Genomic DNA, 20318 nt, shown 5'->3' on the forward strand with positions numbered 1-20318 from the left:
CCGCGGCTGCGTTTGACGGCATGGCGGTTGAACGCCAGATCCTAAAAGGGAAAGGCATTCCAGAAGAAGTCATTCCTACCTTGATTAAGGCAAGGAAGGAAGTCACCGCGAAACATTATCACCGCATTTGGCGAAAATATGTCGCGTGGTGCGAGGATCGGAGTGTTCCGACGGAGGAATTTCAACTGGGTCGTTTCCTACATTTCCTACAATCAGGATTGTCTATGGGTCTCAAATTGAGATCTATTAAGGTTCAAATTTCGGCCCTGTCAATATTCTTCCAAAAAGAATTGGCCTCAGTTCCTGAGGTACAGACTTTTGTTAAAGGAGTACTGCATATACAGTCTCCTGTGGTGCCTCCGGTGGCACCGTGGGATCTAAATGTAGTTTTAGATTTCCTCAAATCCCATTGGTTTGAACCATTGAAAAAGGTGGATTTTAAATATCTCACATGGAAAGTGACTATGTTACTGGCCCTGGCTTCCGCCAGGAGAGTATCTGAATTGGCGGCTTTATCTTATAAAAGCCCTTATCTAATCTTCCATTCGGATAGGGCAGAACTGAGGACTCGTCCGCATTTTCTCCCTAAGGTGGTATCAGCGTTTCACCTGAACCAACCTATTGTGGTGCCTGCGGCCACTGGCGACTTGGAGGACTCCAAGTTGTTGGACGTTGTCAGAGCCTTAAAAATATACATTTCAAGGACGGCTGAAGTCAGAAAATCTGACTCGCTGTTGATACTATATGCACCCAACAAGTTGGGTGCCCCTGCTTCTAAGCAGACGATTGCTCGTTGGATTTGTAACACAATTCAACTTGCTCATTCTGTGGCAGGCCTGCCACAGCCTAAATCTGTTAAGGCCCATTCCACAAGGAAGGTGGGCTCATCTTGGGCGGCTGCCCGAGGGGTCTCGGCATTACAATTCTGCCGAGCAGCTACGTGGTCGGGGGAAAACACGTTTGTAAAATTCTACAAATTTGATACCCTGGCAAAAGAGGACTTGGAATTCTCTCATTCGGTGCTGCAGAGTCATCCGCACTCTCCCGCCCGTTTGGGAGCTTTGGTATAATCCCCATGGTCCTTTCAGGAACCCCAGCATCCACTTAGGACGATAGAGAAAATAAGAATTTACTTACCGATAATTCTATTTCTCGGAGTCCGTAGTGGATGCTGGGCGCCCATCCCAAGTGCGGATTATCTGCAATACTGTACATAGTTATTGTTAACAAATTCGGGTTATATTGTTAAGGAGCCATCTTTAAGAGGCTCTTTCTGTTATCATACTGTTAACTGGGTTTAGATCACAAGTTGTACGGTGTGATTGGTGTGGCTGGTATGAGTCTTACCCGGGATTCAAATTGCCTCCCTTATTGTGTACGCTCGTCCGGGCACAGTACCTAACTGGAGTCTGGAGGAGGGTCATAGGGGGAGGAGCCAGTGCACACCACCTGATCTGGTAAAAGCTTTACTTTTTGTGCCCTGTCTCCTGCGGAGCCGCTATTCCCCATGGTCCTTTCAGGAACCCCAGCATCCACTACGGACTCCGAGAAATAGAATTATCGGTAAGTAAATTCTTATTATATATATATATATGTATGTATGTATATATATATATATATATATATATATATATATATATATTTATATTTAGAGATGCTGTCTTAAGAGATATGTATATATAAAACATGCCCAAAGAGACATGAGTATACTGGGTCCTAGAGTCAAAGCTATGTCGATTTCTGCTTGACGTGTCCTGTAGAATATGCAATGGACAGATGATGCCGTCTTAAGAGGCATATGGAAGGCTGAGGATTGTGTGGAGAAGGGTTCTCGGACCTGGTATCCACAGCTATAGCTGGTAATTCTGATATTTTGCCTTATATTCCTGCACAGCCTAGGAAAGCACGACATTATCAAATGCAGCCTTGCGAATAAAGAAACAAGAAAGTCCGAGGTGTGTCCTTTCTTGCTAGAGGCAGGGGCAGAGGAAAGAAGCTGCACAACACAGCTAGTTCCCAGGAACAGAAGTCCTCCCCGGCCTCTACAAAAATCCACCGCATGTCGCTGGGGCTCCACAGGCAGAGCTAGGCCCGGTGGGGGCACGCCTTCGTAAGTTCAGCCACAAGTGGGTTCACTCCCTGTTAGATCCCTGGGCAATAGATATTGTGTCTCAGGGATACAAGCTGGACTTTGAGAAGATGCCCCCTCACCGACGGCCCTGCCGGCTTCCCCCCACGAGAGGGAAACAGTGTAAACTGCAATTCACAAATTGTATCTTCAACAGGTAGTGGTCAAGGTTCCCCTCCTTCAACAAGGAGGGGGTTATTATTCGACCATGTTGTAGTCCCGAAACCAGACGGTTCGGTCAGACCCATATTGAATTTAAAATCCCTGAACATATACCTGAAAAGGTTCAAGTTCAAGATGGAATCGCTAAGAGCGGTCATTGCAAGCCTGAAAGGGGGAGATTTTATGGTGACTCGGGACATAAAGGATGCATACCTTCATGTCTCCATTTATCCACCTCATCAGGCGTACCTTAGAATTGCGGTACGGAATTGTCATTACCAATTTCAGAAGTTGCCGTTTGGTCTCTCCACGGCCTTGAGAATATTCACCAAGGTAATGGCGGAAATGATGGTGCTCCTGCGGAAGCAAGGTGTCACTATTATCACGTACTTGGACGATCTCCTCATAAAAGCGAGATCAAGAGAGCAGTTGCTGAACAGCGTATCACTTTCTCTGGAAGTGTAACGGCAACACGGCTGGATTCTATATATTCCAAAGTCGCAGTTGGTTCCTACAGCTCATCTGCCTCTCCTAGGCATGATCCTAGACACAGACCAGAAAAGGGTTTATCTCCCGATAAAGAGAGCTCAGGAGCTCGTGACACTGGTCAGGAATCTATTAAAACCAAAACAGGTGTCAGTGCATCACTGCACTCGAGTCCTGGGAAGGAGGGTGGCATCATACGAGGCCATTCCCTTCGGCAGGTTCCATGCGAGGACCTTCCAATGGGACTTACTGGACAAGTGGTCCGGATCACATCTTCAGATGCATCGGTTAATCACCCTATCCCCCCAGGGCCAGGGTGTCTCTCCTGTGGTGGCTGCAGAGTGCTCACCTTCTCGAAGGTCGCAGATTCGGCACTCAGGACTGGGTCCTGGTGACCACGGATGCAAGCCTCCGAGGGTGGGGGGCAGTCACACAGGGAAGAAATTTCCAAGGGCTGTGGTCAAGGCAGGAGACTTGCCTTCACTTCAATATCCTGGAACTAAGGGCCATATACAACGCCCTAAGTCAAGCGGAGACCCTGCTTCGCGACCAACCGGTTCTGATTCAGTCAGACAATATCACCGCAGTGGCTCATGTAAACCGCCAAGGCGGCACAAGGAGTAGGGTGGCAATGGTAGAAGCCACCAGAATTCTTCGCTGGGCGGAGAATCACGTAAGCGCACTGTCAGCAGTGTTCATTCCGGGAGTGGACAACTGGGAAGCAGACTTCCTCAGCAGGCACGACCTCCACCCGGGAGAGTGGGAACTTCATCAATAAGTCTTCATGCAGATTGCAAGTCGGTGGGAACTGCCACAGGTGGACATGATGGCATCCCGCCTCAACAAAAAGCTGCAGAGATATTGCGCCAGGTCAAGAGACCCTCAGGCGATAGCTGTGGACGCACTGGTGACACCGTGGGTGTTCCCGTCGGTTTATGTATTTCCTCCTCTTCCTCTCATACCCAAGGTGCTGAGAATCATAAGGAAAAGAGGAGTGAGAACAATACTCTTTGTTCCGGATTGGCCAAGAAGGACTTGGTATCCAGATCTGCAAGAAATGCTCACAGAGGACCCGTGGCCTCTGCCTCTAAGACATGACTTGTGCAATAGGGGCCCTGTCTGTTCCAAGACTTACCGCGGCTGCGTTTGACGGCATGGTGGTTGAACGCCGGATCCTAGCAGAAAAAGGCATTCCGGATGAGGTCATTACTACGCTGATAGAGGCTAGGAAGGATGTGACGGCTCAACATTATCACCGTATATGGCGAAAATATGTTGCTTGGTGTGAGGCCAGGAATGCCCCTACGGAGGAATTCCAGCTGGGCCGTTTCCTTCACTTCCTACAGTCGGGAGTGACTTTGGGCCTGAAATTGGGTTCCATTAAGGTCCAGATTTCGGTCCTATCCATTTTCTTTCAAAAAGAACTGGCTTCTCTTCCTGAATTTCAGACGTTTGTAAAGGGAGTGCTGCATATTTAGACCCCTTTTGTGCCTCCAGTGGCACCTTGGGATCTTAACGTGGTGTTGAGTTTCCTGAAGTCACACTGGTTTGAGCCACTCAAAACTGTGGAGTTAAAATTTCTCACGTGGAAGGTGGTCATGCTATTAGCCTTGGCTTCAGCTAGGCGTGTGTCAGAATTAGCGGCTTTGTCACATAAAAGCCCCTATCTGGTTTTCCATATGGACAGGGCAGAATTGCGGACCCGTCCACAATTTCTGCCAAAAGTGGTGTCATCTTTTCATATGAACCAACCTATTGTGGTGCCTGTGGCTACTCGTGACTTGGAGGATTCCGAGTTGCTGGATGTGGTCAGGGCTTTGAAGGTTTATGTAGCCAGAACGGCTAGAGTCGGGAAAACTGAGTCGCTGTTTATCCTGTATGCATCCAACAAGCTGGGTGCTCCTGCTTCAAAGCAAACTATTGCTCGCTGGATCTGTAACATTAAGGCTCATTCTGCGGCTGGATTGCCGCTTCCAAAATCAGTAAAAGCCCACTCCACAAGGAAGGTGGGCTCTGCTTGGGCGGCTGCCCGAGGGGTCCCGGCATTACAGTTTTGCCGAGCAGCTACTTGGTCAGGTTCAAACACTTTTGCAAAGTTTTACAAGTTTGATACCCTGGCTGAGGAGGACCTTGTGTTTGCTCATTTCGGTGCTGCAGAGTCATCCGCACTCTCCCGCCCGTTTGGGAGCTTTGATATAATCCCCATGGTCCTTACGGAGTCCCCAGCATCCACTAGGACGTTAGAGAAAATAAGATTTTACTTACCGGTAAATCTATTTCTCGTAGTCCGTAGTGGATGTTGGGCGCCCGTCCCAAGTGCGGACTTCTTCTGCAATACTTGTATATAGTTATTGCTTAAATAAGGGTTATGTTGTGGTTGCATCAGGGTTGATCTGATGCTCCGTTGTTGTTCATACTGTTAACTGGGTAAGTTTATCACAAGTTATACGGTGTGATTGGTGTGACTGGTATGAGTCTTGCCCTGGATTCCAAAATCCTTTCCTTGTACTGTCAGCTCTTCCGGGCACAGTTTCTCTAACTGAGGTCTGGAGGAGGGACATAGAGGGAGGAGCCAGAGCACACCAGTATCCAAATTCTTTCTTAAAGTGCCCTGTCTCCTGCGGAGCCCGTCTATTCCCCATGGTCCTTACGGAGTCCCCAGCATCCACTACGGACTACGAGAAATAGATTTACCGGTAAGTAAAATTTTATTTTTTGAAAAAGCATGGGAAACTCCGGAAAAGAAATTCCAGGTTCCCAAGAGAGCCTTGGTTGCTTCTCCCTTCCCAGAGGAAGATAGGAAGAGATGGTATTCTCCGCCGAACGTGGACGCCTCGTGGACGTTAAAGGACCCGGCTGATCGCAAGATGGATGCTACGCTAAAGTCCATTTACACGGCTTCAGGGGCTATATTGCGGCCTACTATTGCCTGTGCTTGGATTGCAAAAGCGATTGCCAGGTGGTCTATCACTCTGCAGGAGGAATCGACTACGCTGGATAAAGGTGACGTTGATTTATTTTTACATAATATTCAGGATTCTGCAGAGTTCCTAGTGGATTCCATGAAGGACCTGGGTTCCATGGCTGCGGGGATCTCCTCCATGTCTGTCTCGGCTTGCAGGGGTCTCTGGCTGCGCAACTGGTCTGCGGACGCGGAATCCAGGAAGTGTATGGAGGGTCTGCCTTACAAGGGCCAGGCTCTCTTTGGGGAGGCGCTGGATGGGTGGATTGCCACGGCTACCGCGGGTAAGTCTCCTTTTCTCCCCTCAGCTGCCCCGGCTACGAAGAAGCCTTTTTCATCTTCCACGTCACAGTCCTTTCGGCCCGAAAGGGTGGATTGCCACGGCTACCGCGGGTAAGTCTCCTTTTCTCCCCTCAGCTGCCCCGGCTACGAAGAAGCCTTTTTCATCTTCCACGTCACAGTCCTTTCGGCCCGAAAGGCCTCAAAAGAATAAAACTTCGAGCACTTTTTTCAGAGGTGGTCGTGCCAAGGGAAAGAAACCTGCTCCCGCAGGTTCCCAGACCCAGAAGCCGCTTCTGATACCCCTAAGTCCTCCGCATGACGGTGGAAAGCTAGGCCTGGTGGAAGGACAGGTGGGGGCAAGACTCCAGCAGTTCAGCCATGTCTGTGTGTCGTAGGGTCTGGACCCCTGGGTTCTGGATATAGGGGGTAATTCGGAGTTGATCGCAGCAGGAACTTTGTTAGCAGTTGGGCAAAACCATGTGCACTGCAGGGGAGGCAGATATAACATGTGCAGAGAGAGTTAGATTTGGGTGTGGTGAGTTCAATCTGCAATCTAAATTGCAGTGTAAAAATAAAGCATCCAGTATTTACCCTGCACAGAAACAAAATAACCCACCCAAATCTAACTCTCTCTGCACATGTTATATCTGCCTCTCCTGCAGTGCATATGGTTTTGCCCAACTGCTAACCAAGTTCCTGCTGCGATCAACTCAGAATTACCCCCATAGTGTCCAGAGGGTAAAGACTGGAGTTTCAAGATCCCCCGCCTCACCGTTTCTTCGTCAGGCTTGCCAGCCCTGCTGGCAGACAGGACAATTCTTCTGGAAGCCATCAGAAAACTGGTGGTTTCGGAGGTCATTGTTCCGGTCCCACCTCAGCAGTGGAACGAGGGTTATTATTCGATCCTTTTTGTGGTACCGAAACCGGATGGTTCGGTACGGCCTATCCTAAACTTAAAGTCTTTGAACCCTTACCTCAGGGAGTTCAAATTCAAGATGGAGTCTCTGAGGGCTGTCATCTCAGGTCTCACGAAGGGGGAGTTCCTGGTGTCTCTGGACATCAAGGATGCTTACCTCCACATTCCCATTTGGTCGACACATCAGGCATACCTCCGGTTTGCACTGTTGGACGAGCACTATCAGTTCCAGGCGCTGCCGTTTGGCCTTTCCACAGCACCAAGGATCTTCACCAAGGTGATGGCGGAGATGATGGTTCTCCTCCGCAGGCAGGGGGTGAACATAATTCCATATCTGGACGATCTCCTGATCAAGGCGTCGTCCAGGGAGAGGCTGTTGCTATCCATCACGCTCACGACGCAGCTGCTCAGGAAACACGGTTGGATCCTAAACCTTCCAAAGTCTCACCTGGAGCCGACGAGGCGGCTGTCTTTCCTGGGAATCATCCTCGACACGGAAGTGCAGAGGGTGTTTCTCCCGGTGGAGAAAGCGTTGGTGATTCAAACTATGGCCCGAGATGTCCTACGACCTACCCGGGTATCGGCTTATCAATGCATACGCCTCCTGGGGAAGATGGTTGCCGCCTACGAGGCTCTACAGTATGGCAGGTTTTATGCTCACCCATTTCAATTAGACCTCTTGGACCAGTGGTCGGGCTCTCACCTACACATGCACAAGAGGATACGCCTGTCTCTGAAAGCCAGGATTTCACTCCTCTGGTGGCTGCAGCTTCCACGCCTTCTGCAAGGGCGAAGGTTCAGAATTCAAGACTGGATCCTTGTAACCACAGATGCAAGTCTAAGAGGTTGGGGTGCAGTCGCTCTGGGGGAAACCTTTCAGGGTCGTTGATTGGACCAAGAGTCTCTCCTCCTGATAAACATCCTGGAGCTCAGGGCAGTGTACAACGCCCTTCTGCAGACAGCACACCTTCTACAACATCGGGCTGTTCAGGTGCAGTCGGACAATGTGACCACAGTAGCCTACATAAATCGACAAGGCGGAACGAAGAGCAGGGTTGCCATGGCAGAGGTGTCAAAGATTCTCACCTGGGCAGAAAGGCATGCGGTGGTAATGTCAGCAATCTTCATTCCGGGCGTGGACAACTGGGAAGCAGACTTCCTCAGCAGACACGATCTCCATCCAGGGGAGTGGGGCCTCCATCCGGAGGTGTTCGAGGAGGTAACCAGTTGGTGGGGGGGTTCCCCACATAGACATGATGGCCTCCCGCCTCAACAAGAAGCTACGGAGGTACTGCTCCAGGTCAAGAGACCCACAGGCAGTGGCGGTGGACGCACTGGTAACTCCGTGGGTGTTCAAGTCAGTGTATGTGTTCCCTCCACTTCGTCTGATACCAAAGGTTCTTCAACTCATGAGAAGAACAAAGGTCCTGGCAATCCTCATCGCTCCGGAATGGCCAAGGAGGGCTTGGTACACGGATCTACTGGATCTTCTGCTGGAAGATCCACGTCCTTTACCTCTTCGGGAGGATCTGCTTCTGCAGGGGCCATTCGCTTATCAAGACTTACCGCGGCTACGTTTGACGGCATGGCGGTTGAACGCCAGATCTTAGCTCGGAAAGATATCCCGACTGAGGTCATTCCTACCCTGATACAAGCCAGGAAGGGGGTAACGTCTAAACATTACCATCGCATTTGGAAGAAATATGTTTCTTGGTGTGAGGCCAAGAAGTTTCCGGCGGTGGAGTTTCAACTTGGACGTTTTCTCCTTTTCCTGCAAGCAGGGGTGGATATGGGACTGAGACTGGACTCTGTCAAGGTCCATATCTCTGCTTTGTTCATCTTCTTCCAAAAACAGTTGTCTGAACCTCAGGAAGAGCAGCCCTTTTTGAAAGGGGTTCTGCACATCCAGCCTCCCTTTGTGGCACCTACGTCTCCATGGGATCTGGATGTGGTGTTGCAGTTCCTGCAATTGGCTTGGTTTGAGCCTCTACAGGAGGCTGATCTCAAGTTTCTCACATGGAAGGCGGTCACCTTGTTGGCCTTGGCTTCTGCACGACACGTTTCGAATTGGGGGCTTTATCTTGTAAAAGTCCCTATCTGATCTTCCATGAAGATAGGGCGGAACTTAGGACTCGTCCACAGTTCCTACCTAAGGTTGTGTTGGCTTTCCACATCAACCAACCTATTGTGGTACCAGTGGCTACTGACTCCTCAATTACTTCAAAGGCCTTGGATGTAGTGAGGACTTTGAAGATTTACGTGAAGAGGACGGCTCGTCACAGGAAGAATGACTCCCTGTTTGTCCTCTATGATCCAAAGAAAATTGGATGTCCTGCTTCTAAGCAGTCGATTTCATGCTGGATCAGGTTCACTATCCAGCATGCTTATTCCACGGCAGGCTAGCTGTGTCCGAAATCCGTAAAGGCCCATTCTACTCGTAAAGTGGGCTCTTCCTGGCCGGCTGCCCGGGGTGTCTCGGCGGTGCAACTCTGTCGAGCTGCTACTTGGTCTGGGTCGAACACGTTTGCCAAGTTTTACAAGTTCAATACTTTGGCCTCTGATGACCTCAAGTTTGGTTAAGCAGTGTTGCAGGAGCCTCCACGCTCTCCCTCTCGTACTGGGAGCTTTGGTACATCCCCATGGTACTAATATGGACCCTAGCATTCTCTAGGACGTAAGAGAAAATAGGATTTTGGTTACCTACCGGTAAATCCTTTTCTCGTAGTCTGTAGAGGATGCTGGGCGCCCGCCCAGCGCTTCGTTTTCCTGCGTGGTTTCTTTTTATATATCAGTGTTACCTGGTTCCTAGGTAAGTTCTGAGTTATTTACTGTTTCAGCTGTTGCTGAGTTGTTCCGGCATGTTGGCCGGGTTTGCATGTTGTGTGAGCTGGTATGAATCTCGCCATTATCTGTGCAATGTCGTCTCCTCTGGCACAGTTTCTAGACTGAGCCTGGTAGGAGGGGCATAGAGGGAGGAGCCAGCCCACACTCTTAAAGTGCCAATAGCTCCTGGTGGACCCGTCTATACCCCATGGTACTAATATGGACCCCAGCATCATCTACGGACTACGTGAAAAGGATTTACCGGTAGGTAACCAAAATCCTATGTTTACTCAACCCAGGTCCCCCTTGTAAAAACAGTGTGATGTCATTTTAAAAGGACTTTCTTGGCTCACAATGATGAGGTTAGTATACAGTAAAGAAAATGAGGGGTCTGGGGAATGCTCACAGTGCATGGAAACAGCCATCAGCACTATTTTCTCACACCCTGATTGAATATCCCGGGGCTGTAGCTTTTAACATGCACAATAACCCAGGTCCAACCCGTGAATAATCCTTCTTCTAACTCGGGTTGAAATACCGGGTCAGTCGACCTGGGTTATTGACTTTTGTGCTTTCACACTGCACCTCAGCCCGGGTTGATACGGCTATAACCCGGGTTATTTTGGAGATGCGAAAGGGCCTGATTCAGAACTAATCGTAGCAGCAAAATCCCAAATCTAACTTTCTCTGCACATGTTACATCTGCCCCACCTGCAGTGCAGCATGGTTTTGGTTTTGCCCATTAGTGTGCATTTGGGTTTGCTAACAACTCTGAATAAACTCCCTAAGTGTTTGTTGTTTTAAAGCTCAGGGTTGAAAGATTCAAGATAGTCTCTGAGGTCTGTCATATGCCACATGCAGAAGGACTGGTTCATCTGAGTCTTCCTGCAGGTTGTGGCTTCAGAACTAGTAATTATAGTTCGCGGAAGTCTGATTCGGTTTGGAGACTTCTCCATGGTTTTTCACAAAGGTGATAACTGTAATGGCAGCAATTCTATGGCTCGGGGTGACTTTCACTTCCTACCTCATTTTTGGATCATGGTCAACTCCCTGTCATTGATACAGACCCATGTGCAGGACACACTTCAGACCAGGGCTGCCAGCAGAAATTGTGGTGCCTAGGCCCACTCCCCAAACCCAACCCCCCACCCCCACCCCTGAAAAAAATCAAACTATACATTAAATAAAAATAAACATTTAGAAAAAAAATTATAATAATTCTCATGCACATACGAAGCAACACCATATTGTGCCCCTTACACCATATATAGGGGGAAATTTACTAAGCAGTGATAAGAGCGGAGAAGTGAGCTAGTGGAGAAGTTGCCCCATCAACCAATCAGCAGCTCTGTATAATTTTATAGTATGCAAATTATAGATGTTACTTCAGTGACGATTGGTTGCCATGGGCACTTCTCCACTGGCTCACTTCTCCGCTCTTATCACTGCCTAGTAAATGTCCCCCTAAGTCCCCACAGTAATGCCCCTGACATCATATTATTCCCCCACATTAATGCTGCCAGTATCTGCTCATTGTCCCCCACCTGGCCGCGACTGCGGGTCTACAGTCCTGATGGTGGCCTCTGTTCGCACCTGCATGCTTCTAACTATTGAAAATGCCCCACTCAAAATGGCTGCTGCCTCAGAGGAGACAGTTATTAAAGTTACTAGAGGAGCCTCCTCTTGTATCTTTAATAACTGTCTCCTCTAAGGCGGCGGCCATTTTGGAAGAGACGTTTTCAGTAGAGGGCAGCGGACGGACAGCGTCATGAGTGGTCCGGCCCTTCCTTCTCTCTCAGAGAGGCCAGACCCAGCACAGCTATGCCCCCAGTACCCCCCTTATGGCGGCCCTGCTTCAGACTGTGGAATCTCATGGGTGGATTGCCAATCACAGGAAGTCAAAATAGGCTCCTACCCATCTTATGATTTTTCTAGATCTGCTGTATGACCCCAGTAAAGTGGGGTTTTCAGTTGAAGGACTTGATACTTTTGTAGCAGATTTTTGTGAAGTCTTTGGTGGCTTACAAACAGACTTTCTTAATTAATACATGAGGGCTCTAAGGAAGATGGACTCAACCAAGTGATCCTGGGCCTATGCCATGCATTTTGTTGGCTGAGAATAAAGCCTAGTAATTCGCTAAGAACTCAGAGGCTCAGAATGATGCAGTGGTTATATCGCTGGGTCTTTGCGAATTGATAGGCTGCATACAAGAGTAAATCCTGACTATATATAATATACTGTGTGTGTGTGTGTGTGTGTGTGTGTGTGTGTGTGTTTTCTATTGTAGTTTGGTTAGTGTACATTTGTTTGGTATCCGTTCAGATGGTCGACCATGTTATGGTCGACCGTCATCAGGTCGACCACTATTGGTCGACATTGACATGGTCAACATGGACACATGGTCGACACATGAAAAGGTTGACATGAGTTTTTTAACTTTTTTTTCTTTTGGGGAACTTTTCCATACTTTACGATCCTCGTGAACTACAATTGGAACGGTAATCTGTGCCAAACGAAGCGGTAGCAGAGCGAAGGCACCATGCCCGAAGTATGGCGAGCGAAGCGGTGCACTAATTGGGGTTCACTTTACGCAAAAAACGACACTAAAAAAACTCATGTCGACCTTTCATGTGTCGACCTTTCATGTGTCGACCATTTTCATGTGTCGACCATGTGTCGACCATTTTCATGTGTCGACCATGTGTCCATGTCGACCAATAGTGGTCGACCTAATGACTGTCGACCATAACATGGTCGACCATTCATACCGGAACCCATTTGTTTACATTTGCAGTTGGCACTGTTGCTGGTAATGAAGAAAACGTATATTTGCAGATAAACAGTACTACATGGGGATGGGGGATCCTTCTAACAAATCAGTACACATAGGCACAGTTCTATACAATACTGAATTGTATACAGTGTTAGATTACATTTTACACCTATAGAATATCTCTAAAAGCAGTGTCTGGATGACTGTGCCAGCAGTACCCGTGTAATAGCCACGGATGGTGTCAGACCCTCTCCTTTGCAGTGTGCCATCTGCTTTATGTCCTGTTAGATACCAGTGCTGATGTTCTCATTGTATGTTACTCGCGCTCCAAGTGCAAATCACAGCTAAAGTTACTATCTCCTGTCATCCGTCTGACAGGTTCTAGCTGCTGCGTGTTACTATATTGCTCCCAGTCCTGTCATGCACTCTGTGGGACTAATTGTTTGCAGCCAGTCCCCTGGTTAAAGCTGGTTAAAGTCTCCCCATATATTTGCAATGTGTGAGGATTTGGCAAAGCGCTGTCTTTGGCCAGGGGGGAGCCTGATCCAACCCTCCACACCCTCTTCTGTTCCTGTGGCTGCTGAATATTTCATCCCATCTGAGGAGGAATTAATGGAAGTTGATGCTCTCTGCTCTTCATCCATTAAAAGCAGCCCTAGGAGGCATCGCCTTGGTTGGTCTCATGTGCCCACTGAATGCCAGAGGCACGGAACCTCCCTGAGGGTGAGTGTAGAGAGGAAAGAGCACCTCAGCTGCCCCCATAGGGAGGTGGAATGGGGAGACTAGGCCAAGCTGATGAACATCTCCCCATCGGAGCACGCGATAATGTGTTTATACCTAGTGTACTGGATTCCCCTTATATGTAGTTTTATAATGCCTATATTCACTATCATTTCATGCATATTCCGTTATATACTCCCTATTCCTTATGTTGCAGGTCTCCGCACAATGCTGCACATACACAGGAAGTGCTCTCTATCAGAGAGGTTGATCCGTACAATTTCCTCCATCCGATCCCTCCCCGGAGACACTGTGGAGTCTCTTATCCGCAAGGTAAGTGGATTGAGGAGGGTGGCGTATGATTTTAGGGGTGAGTTTCGCTGGTGTGCAGGCGGTATAGCACTCAGTCTGACACTTGGGGCCAAATGTAATAGAGTGAGAGTTTCAAAAAGTGAGAGATTTGGTAAGGTTTTGCAGTTTTTTTTTAAAGTGACAATCATTTACACAGCAAGATCAGCCTGGTTTTTACAGTGTAAATGATTGCCACTTAAAAAAAAAAAAAAAGAAAAACCCTACCAAATCTCTCACTTTCTGAAACTCTCTTTCTATTACATTTGTCCCGCAGTGTCATTTTCTTAGCTGCCATAGAAATCTGGAACGTGATTGGGTGCTATGGGTTAAGGGCCCCATACACTAGAGCGATTATGCCCGATTTCAGCCCAATTCGGGCATTCGCCCCGATATATTGGGTGAAATCGGGCATTTTTGAGGTGTCTCTGGTCCGATATGATCCGATGCGCGTTCCCGCGAGCATCGGATCGGATCCTCCAGATTGAATGTGCTGCACATTCAATCAGGTCCGACCTGGGGGCAAGGCTGGGATCGCCCAGGATACATCGTATGCAAAAGGACAGCATCCAATGTATCTTGGGCGATCCTGCCCCCCGGGAGACTGCCGGAGTGATCGCCTGCGATCGCCTCCGACATGCGGTCGGATAAGTGTATGGGGCTCTTAACCGCAACTCTGTCAGGTGCACCTCATTTCCTAAATGTCCACCCAGGTACTTAGTCCTGACCTGTCTGCGTTTTCTGTCCACAGGGAGCTGACGTAAACAGTCCTCACGACACCCTGATGCCGCTGCACAGCGCCTGCATGGTGTGTGACGCAGACTGCGTGGAACTGCTGTTGGAGAGCGGAGCTCATGTCAGTACGGTAATCTGCTCCTGTGTATGGTCGCTTCATCTGTCCATTCTCTGTAATACCGTTTCTCTTGCATAATTCTAGCTTATATATAAGGTATACACATTTTAGAGGTTTTTTTTTGAGTGCCAGGGATAACAGAAACTCCAAATCCATTTTCACATACCCTTTCTCCTGTTTCATATTTCACATTTCTAGATCTACAGGGTGATTCAGAAGTCGCAGTACACCCTTTAGTTTCAAAAACTGCAGGAAATGGGAAAACTGAATACTCCAGTAAGGTACGGGTGAGGTGGGCTATCTTTTAGGGTATGTACTGAACATGGGCGCCATCTTGAAATTGGCCATCTTGAATCTGTCAGTTTTTTTTAAATGGAAAGGGGGTCGTGCAACATGTCAAACAACATCAGAACTTGCTGAAAAGTTTATTGCTGCAAACAGATTTGAAATAGCAGTTATGGTTCAAAAGTTGCAACACTTTTTTTGTTGGAATTACAGGCTGAACTGTTCTCCATAAAGGACAGTCATTTGATGTGTGAGCATTGTGCTGCGTTGTGGGCTCTTCACGAAGGATGCCAAAGCCATTGTTGAGGTTGTCTCGTCAGTAGCACTTTTTGGACGACCACTCCGTGACTTGTCAGGCACAGTCCCAGTTTCTCGGAATTTGGAAATGAAGCACCTTACAGTGTTATGTGAAATTGGAGGTCTTTCTGGGTGCCGGTTGTTAAAATCTGCAGCTATGACACGGAAACTTTGTTCTTCAGACAAAATGACCTTAATTCTCTCCTCTTTTGTCAAAGCCATCTTCAGTTACCTGCAACAAAAAAAGTGTTGTAACTTTTGAACCATAACTGCTATTTCAAATCTGTTTGCATCAATACATTTTTCAGCAAATTCGGATGTTGTTTGACATGTTACACGACCCCCTATCCTTTTGCTAAAAACGTACTTAGATTCAAGATGGACGATTTCAAGATGGCGCCCATGTTCAGTACATACCCTAAAAGATAGCCCACCTCACCCATACCTTACTGGAGTATTCAGTCTTCCCATTTCTTGCACAGTTTTTGAAACAAAAGGGTGTACTGCGACTTTTGAATCACCCTGTATGATGACCTTAAGATTGTTACAAGTTAGGGTGTGTACACACGGTGAGATCCCTGCTATGCCCGATTTTCACTTGCGATTTCCCCTGAACTCCCCGAAGCCCAGCACCACCGATTTTGACTAACTTTTCTTGAGCTATGGACTATGTGTGCTTACGATTTTGGTTTATGTGAGATGTCATTGACATGTGAGATGAACTACACCGATCTAGCAAGGATTGACTTGCCTGCACATCTCTTGCAATGCCGACCTGGCGGAACCGCGCATCGGGATCGCAATATGACTTTCACCTTGCGATCTGCACTAACTTTTCTTGCGATTTTGACTATATAGTCCAAATCGAAAGAAAATATCTCACCGTGTGTACACACCCTTACAGTCAGTGAATTCTCATGCAATAAATATCAGAAGTGTAAGCATTATTTGTACACTAATATAGGCTACGCAGCGTACACTCATGTAGTGTTCACTCTAGAGCAGTGCTTCCCAACCTCATGGCACACTAACAGTGCAGCTTTTAGTGATGTCCATTCTTGAGCACAGATGGTTAAATCAGAATAACTGAGGCAGGGCCGTAACTAGGTGTGTGCGGAGTGTGCTCTGCACATAGCGCTGCAGAGTAGGGGGCGCTGTTGGCTGCACTTGTCAATTATACATTATCTAATTACTTTCACTTGCATATTCCCCCCTTTTTGAAGACCAGCAACTCATGACCGCCCCTGTCTCCTACCGCCACCTCTTTTATCACTAATACCTATACAGCATTCATGGACTTGACTTGAGAGCTCTCTGTTGTATATTTATATATGGGAAGGGATCAATTTTGTCGAGAGGCATGTGCCTTATGTCCCTATTGGAAAAATGTGTGTGTGGGGGGAGGGGGGCAATTCTCTTTCTGGCACATGGCACCAAAAAGTCTTGTTACGGCTCTGAACTGAGGCACTAATTAAGTTGCCTATGCACAAATATAGCTATCCTTAAAAGCTGGCATGCCTTGAGGACTGTAGTTGGCAACCACGGCTCTTGGGTCTATTTAGGGCAGAACGTCAGACATCAGAGAGAGTACATCTGCATACATGCCCGAAAGGAGGGTGTGGGCTTTTGGGGAGAGGCGTAGCCCATCCTTTCTATCACTATAAGGGGCGTGCCCAGCACTTTACCACACTGTGAATAGATGCCGCAGCACAGAAGGAGTTGGGGCGCTAAGGATCTCCTTAAAATCAGGTAGGTTGCGACACCCAACTGAAACAGCCTAGCAGGAATGCTATACATGAATTACTATGCCATCACCAAGAGTGCAGTTAGTGTATCCGTATTCTCTCATGGGCTCACCGCTGTATTGTCTGTTCCGTGTCCTCTTCCAGCAGATCACACTGTTCTCTCTCCTGCAGGTAAACTCCCTAGATGGGTACCAGCGCACGGCCCTGCACTATGCAGCCGAGAAGGACGAGACGTGTGTGGAGATTCTCCTGGAATACAGCGCTGACCCCAATGCCCAAGATGGGAATCAGGACACTCCCTTGCACTGGGCTGCTTTCAAAAATATGGACGGCTGTGTGCAGGCGCTACTGGAGGGGGGCGCTAAGGTGAATGCCGTAGACTACAACAAGGACACCCCACTAAGCTGGGCTGTCATGAAAGGCAACCTGGAAAGCGTGCGGTTGCTCCTGGACTATGGAGCACTGCCGGACACTACCAACCTCAAAGGTCAGTACCCAGCTGGGAGACTCGTGGCTCTTATGGGTCGTGGCCTGGGCGGTGAGAGGGAGGAGGAATGCCTGGCACTGCTGCACAGAGCTTGTGGAAAGCTCCGCTTTAGAAGAGAGGGCGGCGTGCCTCCCGAAGCTGCACGTGATGCCCAGCTGTGCCAGCGACTTGCCAAACTCATCTCTGACCCCGGCTCCTTGAAAGCTTTGGCAAGGAGAGTGGTAAGGGGCAGCCTTGGAGAATGTCTGTTGTCTCATGCGGTGCCTGAACTGCCTATTCCCAAATCTATACAGGACTACGTCCTACTTATAGAATGAGTACATTGTATTGTCATGGAACAGAGCTGACCGGACATGGGGACCTCATTCACTACAGATGGAAGAACGTTCTATTGGCTGTCGCCTCTACGGTTTGTGAGACGCCTTAAGGTAGACTGGCAACCTGCACGCCCGGAGTGCTGCCTGGATGATTACAGAGAAGGAAACCCAGTCTAAATAGGATGAAATAACATAGTGCATGGGTTATGCATCAATGGGTCGACCACGGAAAAGGGCGACAGTCAATAAGTCAACCACTGTTTGTCAACATGCACAAGGACTTTATGGGAAAACAGGTCGACATGGTAAAAAGCATGACACAGTAAATGTCAACACAAAGGTTGACATGAGGTTTTTTTTATTAAATGTTTGGTATCATTTTCTCCGTCACATGACCAGGAACCCCAATTAGTGCACCGCATCCCCTTACATGGCTCGCGCTGCGGGCAATGTGCTTCGCTGCGCTCGGTGCAGGTTGCTATTTCCAATCGTAATCCACATGGATGGTAAAGTATGAAAAAATTAAAAATAAAAAAACAATGTAAAAAAACCCATATCGACCTTTTTCTGTGTCGACCATTGCCATGTTGACCTAATGTATGTCGACCTATTGACTGTCACGCTAACATCCGTGTACTGGGGAGGCAGGTTTGGTCCATAGAGAATGCAATTATCAGATTGACCAAGTGGCCCCTCCTGTGCCAAGATCACGTTGCTGGAATGAGCATTGCTATATTGGTATATGAGGGTGTAATCAATAGATTAACATTTGATAAACTCCTTTTACATCCTTTTCTGTTATATACACATTTAAAAACTGTGTGCTGTGTCCATAGTGTGTCTGATTACTAGCATAGTTACAAGCCTTATATAAAGCGTTCCCTCTATGTACTGAAAATCTACAAATGTATTAAACTGGCTTTTTTGGCCCTATAACAGAGGCTGTATAGCGTGAAGGCGCCATATAGTTTCCATACTAGGCTGAAGCACAATGGCCGCTGTCCCCTATTCCACATCCAGCTGACAGCGGTGCCACCCTACCTGTCCTGTGCTTTCTCTAGGGCTTATATCGGGTGTGGTTCGTTTTATCGACAGTGTCTAGGTCGACAATGTTTAGGTCGACCACTATAGGTCGACAGTCACTAGGTCGACATGGATGGAAGGTCGACAGGGTTTCTAGGTCGACATGTGCTAGGTCGACAGGTCTAAAGGTCGACATGAGGATTTTTTATTTATTTTTTGTCGTTTTCTTCGTAGAGTGACCGGGATCCCAAATTAGTGCACCGCGTCCCCTCGCAAGGCTCGCCATGCTTCGGGCATGGTGCCTTCGCTCCGCTACCGCTTCGCTCGGCACACTTTACCGTTCCAATCGTAGTCCACGTGGATCGTTAAGTATGAAAAAATCCAAAAAAAATAAAAAAATGTGAAAAACTCGTGTCGACCTTTAGACCTGTCGACCTAGAAACCCTGTCGACCTTCCATCCATGTCGACCTAGTGACTGTCGACCTATAGTGGTCGACCTAAACATTGTCGACCTAGACACTGTCGATCTTCAGACCGGATTCCCTTATATCATGGAGGATTTTGGTCACATATTAACTCCGGGTGTGGTTCATAGGGTCGACAGTGTCTAGGTCGACCATGTTTGGGTCGACAGTTGCTAGGTTGACAGAGTCTTTAGGTCGACAGGTCAAAAGGTCAACATGAGTTTTGAATATTTTTTTGGGTGTCGTTTTCTCCGTACAGTGACCGGGAAGCCCAATTAGTGCACCATGTCCCCTCGCAGGGCTCGCTTCACTCGCCATGCTTCAGGCAAGGTGCACAGGTTACTATTCCCGATCGTAGTTTGAAAAAGTTTTAAAAAAAGAAAACATTTTTAAAAACTCATGTCGACCTTTTGGCCTGTCGACCTAGTTACTGTCAACCAATAGTGGTCGACCTAAACATTGTCGACCTAGAGACCGAATCCCATTAACTCCTATATAGCAAGAAAATTGTAAAGGGATTGGGCGGGAGGGTACATGTGTCTTTGCACTCATATAAAAAAGTATGTACAACTGAGACAGATGAAAAATTGGTCTTTTATTTCAGCAAGTCTTTTACTGTGTTTTGACAGTCCTATTTTTGGTTATTTTCCGCACCAGACCGGTTAGCAGCTTGTCCCTGCAAGTTATATAGTACGTCAGCATAGGGTACGAATATTTTGCAGTTAATTGAGAATAACTTGGCCAAACTTCACGCTAGTGGAGCATTTTATTGGCCTGATCTCTCTGTTGACCCCTTCTAGGCAGAGCAGGAAACAGGACCATGCCTGGTGCCTCTTTCTCCTGTTCCTCAGATGAACGACATCAGAAACTCTATATTATACATTCAAACCTATTGGAGAGAGACCTTGCTGCAGTGATGTGTGTACATTGGGCCTAATTCAGAGTTGATTGCAGCAGCAAATTTGTTAGCAGTTGGACAAAACCATGTGCAGTGCAGGGGGGGCAGATATAACATGTGCAGAGAGAGTTAGATTTAGGTGGGGTGTGTTCAAACTGAAATCTAAATTGCAGTGTAAAAATAAAGCAGACAGTATTTACCCTGCACAGTAACAAAATAACCCATCCAAATCTAACTCTCTCTGCAAATGTTATATCTGCCACACCTGGAGTGCACATGGTTTTGTCCAACTGCTAACAAATTTATTGCTGCGATCAACTCTGAATTACCCACATTGTGTGGCCCTT

General features: G+C 47.8%; 1 protein-coding gene across 2 annotated transcripts in view; it reads left to right on the top strand.

The window, feature by feature from the left end:
• ASB8 (ankyrin repeat and SOCS box containing 8) overlaps positions 1–18416 on the top strand; it is a 57777-nt gene extending 39361 nt beyond the window's left edge. The window contains exons 3-5 of one of the 2 annotated variants that reach the window (XM_063934762.1): positions 13471–13586; positions 14353–14466; positions 16953–18416. In XM_063934762.1, coding sequence (XP_063790832.1) covers positions 13482–13586; positions 14353–14466; positions 16953–17585 — 852 coding nt within the window. In that variant the 5' untranslated portion in view covers positions 13471–13481 and the 3' untranslated portion in view covers positions 17586–18416. The remainder of the gene's footprint in view (positions 1–13470; positions 13587–14352; positions 14467–16952) is intronic. The other variant, XM_063934763.1, reaches the window with a different exon arrangement.
• Positions 18417–20318: the final 1902 nt, after the last annotated feature.

Source organism: Pseudophryne corroboree, chromosome 7, assembly GCF_028390025.1.
Source record: "Pseudophryne corroboree isolate aPseCor3 chromosome 7, aPseCor3.hap2, whole genome shotgun sequence".
Classification (NCBI taxonomy): domain Eukaryota; kingdom Metazoa; phylum Chordata; class Amphibia; order Anura; family Myobatrachidae; genus Pseudophryne; species Pseudophryne corroboree.